At 38.5% G+C, this 12,297-nt stretch overlaps 1 protein-coding gene across 7 annotated transcripts in view; it reads right to left on the bottom strand.

Annotated features, from left to right (window-relative positions):
- APP (amyloid beta precursor protein) overlaps nucleotides 1–12,297 on the bottom strand; it is a 260,328-nt gene that overhangs the window by 12,874 nt on the left and 235,157 nt on the right. For 4 of the 7 annotated variants that reach the window (XM_036875241.2, XM_036875243.2, XM_036875244.2 and 1 more), the window contains 2 exons: nucleotides 11,134–11,355; nucleotides 5,192–5,245 (listed from right to left, as the gene is read on the bottom strand). In XM_036875241.2, the coding sequence (XP_036731136.1) occupies nucleotides 5,192–5,245; nucleotides 11,134–11,355 (276 nt within the window). The remainder of the gene's footprint in view (nucleotides 1–5,191; nucleotides 5,246–11,133; nucleotides 11,356–12,297) is intronic. The other 3 variants (XM_036875238.2, XM_036875242.2, XM_036875245.2) reach the window with 1 other exon arrangement.

Genomic DNA, 12,297 nt, shown 5'->3' with positions numbered 1-12,297 from the left:
ATAGCAATTTGAAGCTTAAAAACAAAAGTCATTTTCAAAACAAAAAAATTGAAGTATAAAGTATAAAAACCATATAGTTTCCATGTAGCATTTAAATATTGAAAACCAGAATTTTAGGATGAGAAGGAGTTTTAAAATCATCTCTTCTACAAAATCATCTTCCAGCCCATAAGCAAATTCTCCACTCCTGACTGAGGAGAGAGTAATCTATCAGTTTGCCTCCATTTTCGGGAAGCTTTGACTACAAAAACAGCCTTTCTTACATTAAGCCAAAATCAGGTTCCCTGTAACTTCTACTCTTTGAGCCTGTTCAACACAGAGCAAGTCTAAATCTCCCTCCACAGATCAGACACCTAAGGAGAGGCATCATGTTCCTGATGATCCTTATCTTGGCTCCACATTCCCAGGTCCATCAGCTCCCATGGGACCTAACTTCTTGCTCTTTGTCTAGTCACTCTTACAATCTCTTCCACAAGGTGCTGTGAAACCTTGTCACACACCCTTGCTGAAATTGAAAAGTAAATGTCCACAATTTACAGTGTGCCAGCCTAACAGCACAGCCTATAACAAAAAGAAAAGGATAATTTGACAAGACCTGGGGAACCCGTGGTAGTTGTGACAAATCACTGATTTCTTGTCCAACTGCTCACAAACCTTCCATTTAATAACTTACTGAAAATGGACCTACAGTCAATGTTAATCTACACTTGGGAGATCATTAAATTACATTCTCTCCCTTCAGCTTGTCAGAATTGCATTTTCTTATCCCTATCTTGCAAGCTCTTTTCCTGCTTGCCAGAGTTCCACAAAGATCATGGAGAGAAGTTCTATGATTTCGCCCTCAGGTTCTCTTAGCCTATGATTTGTCTCGGTCATAAGGACTTGAACTTGGATACAGAGGCGTGTTAGATTTAAAATGCATCCACAGATACGTTAGTACTCCCCTATTCAAGAGGTGGGACTTAATTCCCTCACCTTCAGTGTGGACTGGATGTACTGAGTTGCTTCTAATGAACAGAATATGCAGAAGTGAGAGGTCTGACTTTGGAGACTAAGTCAAAAAAAAGCACTGCAGCTTCCTTCTCTTTTTTTTGGATCACCTGGTATGGGGAAAGCCAGCTTCCATGTTGTGAGGACGCTCACGCAGCCCTATAAAAGGCCCACATGGTGAGGTACTGCTGAGGTCTCCCGCCAGGAACCATGTGAGTGAGCTGTCTTGGAAACAGACCCACCAGCCCCAGTCAAGCTCTATGCCTTCAGATGATGTCAGCTCTGGTGGATGCCTTGATTTGCAACCTCATGAGAGACCCTGAACCAGAAGCACCTGGCTAAACAGCACTTCAAATTCTGAGCATTACAGTCATTTTAAGAAACTAAATGCCTGCTGTTTTAAGTTGCTAATTTATGGGGTTATTTGTCACACAGCAGTAGATAACTAATGCAAGAGACTAGTGCTTTCTTTTCTCATCTGGATCTCCCTAGAGCTTAAATTTCCTTTTATCAAAAGCGCATTCTCTTTAATACAGACAGAAAGGCAGAAGTACACTCCAAATGGGAAAGTTTATCTTCTACCTTTTAAGTGGTCCTGTAAAGGGCTAACCCCTGGCCCCTATCCTAACCCTAACAGCTGCAACTGCAAGGCTCTCTAGTCTTATTTCCTTGATTGAAAATTATTAGCATTTTCTCCTACGTTTTAACTCATTCTGACCTCCAATCTTCTTGACATGTTTTTGTTGGGCTGTGACATGAATGCTCTGTTATTTCTCATTAGCTATGTATTTTTATCTTTCTACAAGCCCTTTTAAATCTGAAATGCTTGTATAACCCCAGTCATTTCTTTACATCTCATTCTTTTTCTGTTATCAGGATTTAGCAATGTAACAGTTAAAATTATATTTCTGAGATTTTAAGAAAACTCTCTTGAATAGTCTTTTCTTTCAAATTTGTGGGACCAAATGATTATACCAAAAAAAGTAAGTGAAGAATGAGCTCTCCACTCAAAAGTTTAAAAGTCCACACCATTTCTGAATGGATGTTGAGAATACTTTTGAGGGTTAAAAAAAAAAAATGAAAAGCAAATCTTCAAAATTCATGTAACAAGTCAGAACAGATAAAATTAAGCTCAATTGTCTGCAAGACTCTCAGTAGAAAGAGCTCTTGCTAGTTCATTTCTGCACAGCATGTATAGTCATTTAGTGAAAAGACTTTCTGTACATTAAGCAAATCTCACTGAAAGTGGAGAAAAATTAATAAGCTTCCACATAGGGAAATGTCATCTATAATAAGCTAGTATTGCATGTAATGAAATGTGATAGGTAGATTTAAACAAATTGCAGGAACCTTTGGTTATAGGTTCAACAGACATTGTTTTCTGACTTGTGCTGATTCCATTCTAAGCCTGCATCACAGTGAATGAGGAATGCTGTTCATTTGAGAGGGAAAGGAGACATGGCCTTTGTGAGACCTCTCGCATGGCTTGGGGTCGAGGACCTGGTCTCCTTTACGAGGACTAAGGATAGGTGGTAGTCAAATATTATGGAAACAGTAGCTCTCCATCCCTTGTGAAGAGTCTGCTAATGTATTTTTCTTCTTTATTCTGGTCAAACGGTATAACTTACTCTTCAGAGACTGTAGCCAGAGGAGTAGCTCTAATGGCCACTATGTCCAGAAATCACCACTGTGTCATCCACTTGACACTATGTTCTAGAAGTTAAAGTTCCCTGGCTTTTAGGAGAAGTCATTTTCCTCAGTTGTAATGGTACCAAACCTTTTCTTTAGTTGTCTCAGGATGACAATGTGATTATTTCAAAACAATGCCATCAACTGAATGATATGGTATTACAATCCTGGAAAGGGTTTCTAAGTGTAGAAAATCTAAAGATATAACTCAGTACATCAGACTCAGCATGTAGTCTCACGGAGTGTGATGGATGAAACAGAACCAATGCTACCGAACACAGGGGGAACGTGGTCCAAATGCTCAGCAGACTCACTGTAAGCCCCAAACTATAGAGCATATATATGTCTTAATACATACCCAGCAAATACAGCTACTCATAACTAGAATCTTCTTCACTTCTTACCTGATCATTTCTTCCCATCTAGGCCTTCCTCTCTGGGGGAAACCCAAGCCTTATGCAGTACAAGAAAGGAAGCCTGGCCTAGGCCATTCTCTCATCTGTATAGACTTGTTCCCCCTTCTGTGCTGATAGTTGTACCCCAAATCTCTCCAAACCTTTCTTGAAGCCCATCTCCAGGTGTGCTCTGGTTAACATACCCCTTGGTCAGTGTTCCATCTGCTCACAGACAGCCTGGTTTACACTTTACATTGCTTTCTATTTCCCTGCCTTTCTAATTCCATCTCAGCTGTCTAAATATGCAAAATGTGTTCCTTCTATTAGACTTCAAGCTCTTGAGGGCAGGGACTTATCATTTAATTTCTTTTGACTCTCTACAGCATTTAGTGCACTGATAGATCTTCATAAAAATGAAATATTGCTATTGTTACAACAGAGACTCTACGTGGCTCCTTCTATCTACACAGTATTGCTAACTATTCTCTAGCTTTTCCCTTAAAACACATGGTTTTTGAGAATGTATGAAAAAGTTCTTCTTGCATTTTTTAAAGGAGGGGAAAAAAGACGACTTGAGTGGTGTCACCCCTCCCTGGATATTTCTCAGTCCAGTGTGCCCAATGTAGGAACTTAATAAAATTGGTTGAGAGACTGTTTCTAATTCACACCTTGTTCTTGTGATAAAAAGATAAATAAAATAGGAAGCACTGTGAAAAAAAAAAGCCTAAGGCAAAAGACCAACCTAAGCTGGGCTCAGCTGCAGTTAGAATGAAAGTAACCCCCAGCCTTGCGTCCCACCAGTGGGCTGAGCAGGATGGGACTGTCAACTGCTGGCCTCTTGATATTTACTTGGGTGACAATGACAATAAGGAAGACATTAGGAGAGCTGAAATTGTGTCTGACTTAGTATAATTTAAGTTCCTCTGAAAAGCCCTAAAGACAGAGGTTTATAAAATCAACAGAATCAGCTGTCAAGACGAGTCACTCCACTGTCCCTACTGCCCTGTTAAACAGCAGAGGCATGAAGAAGCCACAGGCAGACTGAGTTCCCCCCAGTGACTGTGGCTGGGGACAGAAGAGGCTTTTGCTGCACTAGTGGGGAGGGGCAGGTCGGCTCCAGGTCCACTGCTGACTGATTCTGAGCCAGGGACCTCCAAGTGTTAACACCTTCAAGTGAAGTTAATTCCCTGTTCCTTGATTAATGCATGGGGACATTACGAGGATAAAGAAGAAAATAAATATGGGAAGGCATACACTGTTGGGAGTCAAACCTCTCTAGAATATATAGATCAGTCAATTCAGTCATCTTCTATCCTTTTTCTGATTAATTGAAAACACTGGCTACTATTAGTTGGGCAAGGTTGTGCACCGAGTCAAAGCCAGGCATGTGTGTGGTGCTGTTGTGTGACATTTACAACTAAGTTTGAGACATGGGCTAAGTACAGAGCAAAGGGTGAAAATCTGTTTCTTAATGCTTGGGAAATTATAAAATACAGAAGTGTCTATTTCAGTGTTAATAGGAATTTCAAATAGTATAAAAAATAAAGGACTTGTATATAAAGCTAGGCAAGTACAGCTGTTATGTCATTTTAGCCACTTATGGAGAATAAGAGAAAATGCAAATATTTCTGGACTCTAGAGATATTCTAGTTTTGATACTTTTTAGGAAGTTACATATCCTTGAGGAACTGACTGAAGTCTGAGCGAGTTCAGTTGGAAAGGACCCATGTGGACACCAAACAAGAAAAGAAGGGTAAGGCCTTCATAGCAATAACCTAGTCCCCACCAGATAGCGTCTGCATCTGTGTGGGTCTCCATTTTTGAGGACAGAAAGGTCTGTAGAACTCTCTCCACTTAGAAAAAGAAAAAAACAAAAGTTGGAAGGTCTTTCTTTTATTGTTGGAAAAGCTCAGAAAGAAAAAACAGGTTTCTTAATTAGGAACTTGGGAAATGAAGGGTAAGGAAAAGCCAAGGGGAATTTTGAAAAGTTTGGTTTCTACGGTCATTTCAATTCCTATTTCTCAATATCTGCAATTCCGAGGCTAATGAAGAAAGGGAAGGCGTCTGCTCATGCCCAGGTGCAGGATGCTGAGAGGTAGAAGGAAACCGAGTGATACCTGGTCGAGTGGTCAGTCCTCGGTCGGCAGCAGGGCGGGCATCAACAGGCTCAACTGGGCACAGGAAGCAAGATACACGGAAAGCAAACAAGACAAATCAAGATGGTAAGTCAGGCTCCTGAACACAGCGGGGGAAAAGCATGTGCAATACACAAGTTATAAAAAAGGAGCAGCTGGAAAACAACCACAGTGAGTTAATCCTGGTCTCAAGGAATGAGAGGCGTGCTACTTGAAAAGGCTTATCACTACTGATGTGCCAACCCTACTCCTTCGTTTTCTAATAAAAGCACTCACCAGGGTGCACAGTAACAGCAAAGAAGAGCGGCTGGGGAGTGCGCATTTTCCTCTCCATGAGTTTAGACATAGTTTCTTGGCTTTTGATTAGAAGTAAAATATATTATACCAAGTCCAGCAGAAAATCTTGGTAAGATAACTCCTTTTATAACCATCTAATCATATCTTCTTTTACAGTTGATTAACTACAAAAGGACTCCATTAAATCCCCAGGGAAAACGCAAATATTAATTTATTAGGAGAGCAGAGTTTTACCAAACAACCTGCTATTTAGTATATCAAGTTTGTTTCTAGTTACAAAGGTAAACCAGAAAGTCTTTCTCCACTTTTAAGGCTTGTTTCTATTGAATGGGTGACATCCAGGTGAAATGGTCAAATGTATTTCCTTTCATATTTCTCAACTTGCACAGTACTTCCTTTGTAAATATGCTGGGTCTGCCCCAAAGAAAACAATGCAGGAGGCACAATGGTGCCCACCATTGTTTACCATTAGCTGATATTTCAGGAGTGCTTCTGATTCTCAGAAAATATTAACCTGAACTTACACTGGTCTTTGAAGAACAGACAAGGGAGAGAAAGCTTTTAGGGTTAACAAATAGACTGGGGGCAAATGAAGCCGAGGAGGGGAGAGCCCCTTCAGTAAGGCCTGGGAAATATGAGGTAAGAAGGTCAGGAGAAGTGAGCAGAGATTCCATAGAAGACAAGGTGGGCTGGAAGAGATGGCTGTTTGATCAGCAATGTCAAAGAGACTGCAGAGCACGGCCTGAGCATTCAAAGGTGGGATTATAAGCCCAACTTCGTTTTGAATGCCACAGGTTGGCAGGAATAGAGAGAGGAAAAAAGGTGGCAGCAAGCCAAGTCTTCAAAATATGAGAATATAATGTTTCTGAGAATAGGAAGGTATTTGGATGAATCAAAAGAGAACCGTGGTGTGGGCCTTCATCATGCAGACAGGCAGTGTGATGGAGAAGAAAGGAGGGTGGGGCATCGAAAACCAACACTGACAATGTAACTGACTTTGAGCAAGTGACAGCTTCCGCGGCTCTTTCTTCTTATGCAAACCAGAAATAATGACATCTGTATCTTCTAATTGTACTGAGGAATAAAAAAAACTTTAAAACCTGGTTCAGAAACTCGCAAATACTGTACAACTGCTTTTATTAGACACCGTGTAACAACTATTACTGGGAGGATGACTAATCTCTTCTGGTACTTTACTCCTATGTTAGATTAAGACATACTCCCTTCTGCAACTGACAGACACATTTGAACATTATAGTTTCTCTATGTTTCATCTTTTTTTCCCATCTGCAACAAACGTACAGTGAGGGACTTGATTATGCCTTGCAAAATGGAGTTTAACTGGGGGATTATTGTACTTCTTGAGAATGTCCTCACAAGGGCTGCGGTGGTGCTTCAGCCGAAGGTACAGCCACACCCACGCACACTCACAGAGCAAAAAGGCTCTTCTAGGTGGTGATCACATTCATCAATGGTTTTATCATCAGAAACTGTATTTAACTCAGACTCAGAGGGAAGCAGCTGAATCTGTGGTTTAAATGCAGATGGAAGACCTGGTATTCAGTCCCAAGGTCCACTTTAATGCCACTACCTATTTTCTCTGTGATCTTGGACAAACCATATTCTTTTTGATCCTCAGTTTTGTCACAAGTAAACAGGTTTTTTTTTTCCCCAGGGCTCAATGTGCACATATGTGCAAAATAACCTTAAAAATGATAAAGCACTATTACACAATTCCTTTGAGAATACTGAAAAGCATCAGATGTGCATAGAAAAAAGCCTGAAAGATATCACCACAAAAATCTATCATTAGTTACTTCTGGGTGAGATTATTCCTATAAATTTGTCTGTCCTTTTTTTTCTTTCCCCAATGTTGAGTGTATTATCTGAAAACAGTAATAAAATCTTTTCTATTTTTTAAAAAGATAAAATAATAATAGCTTTTCGTGACTTAAGCCCTAGTTGGCTTCAACAGCTGAAGCTGATTTAGTATGAATTAGAATTCAAAAAACAAGTATCTCTCGTGTTCAGTGAGCAAGTATCAATAAATTTTTAAAAAAGACAACTATGAAAGCATTGCAAAAAAAAAAGAACATATGTTGATGAAACAAAGTAGTGCATTATTTCCCAGTTCACAGCCAATATTTTCTAATTCTTCAAATGGATCATTACTTGTTGAGCCAGAGGTACTTCACTATAGTGCTCAAAACATTTTTCATTGGCTGTTTAGCAAGTTAAAAATAAGGAACAAGTTATGTTAAAGAGTTAAAACAAAACTTAAGCAGAATGTGTTATTCCCCTGCCTTCAGCAGCTTTGAATCAAATCCTTCCCTGTAAGAGGAGGAAACAGAATGATTGAAATTCTGGGACTTTGGAGTTGTTAGTTATGGTGTTCCTTGCAATAAATAGACCAATTCTAAGCTAAATGCTGCCTAGCACAACTTCCCCACAGGCCAAAAGTAATGGAGGAAGAAGCAGTAGGAAACCAGTTTTCCACATAGAGAAGAGAGGCCTGAAAAGGACTTGGGTTTGCAAGTTTAATGAAAGAGATTATTACATCTCAGTTTTCAGCATTTCAAGTGATTTGGTCACTTCTTTATGTCTAATTAAATATATACCAGAAAGCAATTTCACCTTGCAATTTCATGCATACAGACCTGTTGTGCCTCTTTAAGAATATTTTTAATGTATGTATTATATACAAAGAAGCCAACTGCTGTTGGCCACAAAGACTTTTCTTTCTGGTGGCTACTTCATGGCTGTCTTGTTCAGTCATGAAAAAGCAGAACGCAAATGCTATTAACACCAATGCTTTCAGCCAGGTAAATTCATGATCCATGAGCACAACAGTTTTATAAACAGTAGCTTCAATTTAGTTTAGCCAGTTAGGTTTTGTGGATTGGAAAAAAACCCACAGAATAAAAATTCCTTAAACTGCAGCTAGTTGAAGAGTATAAAATTATGGAAAACTGTTTGTGATGTTTATTTTTTCAATATTTATAAAAGAATGTCTGGGTGTCTGACCCTCTGGACTTGACTGATTGTTAAGAAAAACCAACAAATGTTTAGTAAGTGTTTGAAGCTATGATGATAAGGATTGCATGAACAATGAAAGGAAATCCTTTGAGAATTTTAGATATTTTCAATAGCTCTGTGTGTGAGCACATTTCTGTGGGATTAACAAGGAACAAAGCTCAGGGGAGAAAGACAAAAGGGTGATAGGGAGGGGAGAGAGGGTAAGATTTTAAGACTGTGTCATTATATAGCTTGTTATATTTGTTAATTATAAGGATATACTGTTTTGGGCCATAGGGTGATTCTCCCTGAGACTAGCTTCTCAACACCTCTCTAGTAAGATTCTCGTTCTATTTTATTTAAAAAAATAAAAATAAATAACTACTACTAAACATTTACTTATGTTGTAGGCACTTTACTATGAGCTTTACCTGCCATCTCATTTAATGTTCAGGTCCTATCTTCTTTGAGTTAGGAATTATTATCAACCTTAAGAGTAGGAAGCAGCCAGAGGCTCTGCAACTTGCCCACAACACACAGCAGAGCTAGAATTTAAACTGATCCACATCCTTCAGGAGTTGGGGTTGTGGAGGTGTTTCTGGTTCTATGATTGGAGGGTGGACACTATTGGTTTTTAGTGGGTGGTGATCAGGGATGTTAGCGTGTGCAGGGACATCCCACCCAAATAAAAACTGTCCTGCACCCTATAGTTTCCTACATTCATGCTGGATATTCTTGGGACATTCATGACTACATGAGCCCAGAACTGAACTAAGTTTTATATATAAACACAAATCATTTTTACAGTTAAACCTTGTACAGACCACACTTCTAAAGAATTGACAACATCTAAGAGAAATAAACATACACAGTCATTTCTGTAAATTAATTTTACCCTGCCACTAATTTAGCTTACTTTGGCTTTCTAAAGCTCTTTACATGAACTTTATGATAAATTATAATTTCTAGTTTCTATTATTTGCATGTATGTGGATGTTCCTAGAACTAATTTAGGTAGGATCTGAAATGTTTTGTGCTGCTTTTCCAGAATCAGTAAGTAATGGAAAATATCAAATGGGGACATTTCATTTATAGAAACTACATATTTGAAAGATATAAAAAGGTCTTAAGTTAAAAGAGACAGGAAATTCTTTATAAATTATAATTTTAGAATCACATTGCAGATGAATTAAGTTTTCAAAGGCAGAGGTAATTTTTAATAAAAATAGAGTATTATATATATATATATATTTAAATTTTTCTGTAAAAAGTTAAGACTTGGACACAAATGACAAACAAAACATTTAACCTTATTTGGTATAAAGGGCACTAAGGACTGTAATTTTCTACCAAATAAAGTGTTAGATTCAAGCATGTGACCTATTTCTCCTTTAAAAACAACCCAATGTTCTAAAGAAAAGGAGGAAATCTCATGTGCATTCAATTTACAAATGAGAATGAACGTTTTTCACAAACAATCCTCATGGAAGACTGAATTAGGAGGATTGTAAATGGCCAAAATGTATCTTCCTGTAAAAAACCAATAGCACTCTATTACAACTTAATAAAGAAGTTAACCTGACTTTTTAAAGTCTTTACATTATTTCCCTCCATGTCAGTAAGAACTATTTTTATAAACAGTAAAGTTTTAATTATTTTTATATTATATAAAAATACAAAATATTTATATCTGATATTATTAAGGTACCCTTTTTTAAATTAATGAAACAAATTTGGGAAGATTACTCACATTAACGTTAAGTCTGTATAAAGATTTTCTGCAATAGCTTTTCATTTTAAAAAGCTTCTCCAGTACAATTAAGGTCTAACACTGGATTTTTATTTAGTCTGAGGAGTATATTGACTGCAATTTGAGGTATCCATACCACAAATATCTTGATTACAAATATCACCACTATCAAAAGTTGCTAAGAAAAACCACAGGTAAAATCCTGTCATGTTCTTGAAAAATGTATTTGTATCTAGAAATCAAGGTGTTCTTAGTTCAAAATTTTATACTAATGAATGTGTAAAAATAATATGGAATAGAAAGAATGAAAACATGATCTCTCCAAAATAGATATTATTTGAAGTTTCTGGTAAGAAATCTATGTGAAAGAAAGTACATTAACCATTGTGCAAATGTGCTGACAAGAGAAAATCTTTCTGTGAGCTATCAAAGGAAAAAAAATTAAGACCAATGTTTATTAATTCTGACAGCTGCCTTATATTTAATGTTCTAAATATAAAATTGTTGAAATCTTAAGCTAAATTGCATTTTATTTGTAAGTGGTTCTCTATTTTTGCCTTTAATATTTAATGCAATCTGAAAGTCAATGCACTAGAATAATGAACACTATTTTGGTGCCTTTCAAAGTTCCATTTATGCAGGTCCCATCACAAAGTTTCATGATCTGTTTTCCTTGAAGGTGGGCATTCTAGGTCACTATCTCATAAACACAAGGTGAATATTGTTCTTCCTTTCCAGAATGAACAAAATACTTTTTAGTGAGGAAATATTTTTAAATATTCATATAAAAATATCATCACTCAAGAACATCAGAAAGATGTATATATGCGACAACGTTCTCGTTCTCTACTGGTCCTCTTACCTTCGTTCTCTGTATTGGCTGGCACAGAGTCGACTCCAAAAGGATGCCAGGGCTGGAGCTCGTCCAGGCTGAACTCTCCATTCACAGGAAGAAGCTCCACAGTGGTTTTTGTTTCAGTCAAAGACGGCATGAGAGCATCATTTCCATAACTAATTCTTGGTTCACTGATCATGTTGGCCAAGACATCGTCCGAGTAGTTTTGCTCTTTCTGAAGCAGCTCATCTAAACAAAACAAAGCCATGTCTTTGGTGCGGTACAAGAACCACACAGCAGCAGGAGCCGCTATTCACAGTATGCCAGGCACAATGCAACTGCCTGACATATATGATCTCATTTAGATCCACCAGGTGGGTACCAGCATCATTTTCATCTCACAGATGTGGAATGGAGGCACACAGCAGTTAAGCCACTTACGTGAAATCCCAGCTAGCGAGTGCCCAAAGAGGGATGTGAGCCCAGGATGGTATGGGCCTAGGCTGATGATCTGAGCTGCTGCACCACCCTTCCCGTGATGAAAGGCCTCGAAGGCTAAATTCCCAATTCTTCCTCTGACAGTTAGGTTTTCCTAGCATCTGGAGGGAGTCACAGAGGAATCAGTAGTGAGCTCTGGAGCAGCATCTGCCATGGAGTGACAGCAGTATGCAAGGTACCATTTTCAAGCTGAAGGATATATCCAGTGAATACCCAGCCCCGTCATTTTTTGAACATGATTAAGGACAAGAGAAGCCTCACCGATGCACCTCCTGCTCCTTTCTTGAACGGTCTCATTGTTTTGCCTTGAACAGCTCAGCTTTTCCCAAAGGCTGCCCTGGTGCTGCCTGATCTATGTTCTGAGGCAACAAAGAAACAGTCCCTTGGCCTTTCTGGCTGTGGCCTTGTAGACACAAAGCTCTCTTCCAGCCTTCTCTTCTGTGGCCTAAACACCCCTGCCTCTCAACATAGCCCATGGGCTCACAAACCAAATATCCTGCCTTTCTCCTTGGCTGCCTCTCTTAAAAAAAATGCTATCAGTTACCGTTTTTCAAAACTGATGAAACAAAATCAATTTTATAGAACATAATCAACTTATCTGCAGTTCTTGTAGGCTAGTGAAAATTCCCCAATTATACATTTCATTCCTGGAATGCAGTGGAAAAAAGAACTTGGAATATAACCTTATATCAA

The sequence above is a fragment of the Manis pentadactyla genome, chromosome 1, assembly GCF_030020395.1.
Source record: "Manis pentadactyla isolate mManPen7 chromosome 1, mManPen7.hap1, whole genome shotgun sequence".
NCBI classification, from domain to species: Eukaryota; Metazoa; Chordata; class Mammalia; order Pholidota; family Manidae; genus Manis; species Manis pentadactyla.
The sequence above is the reverse complement of the archived record's forward strand: the minus strand, read 5'-3'. Positions and strand labels throughout refer to the sequence as shown.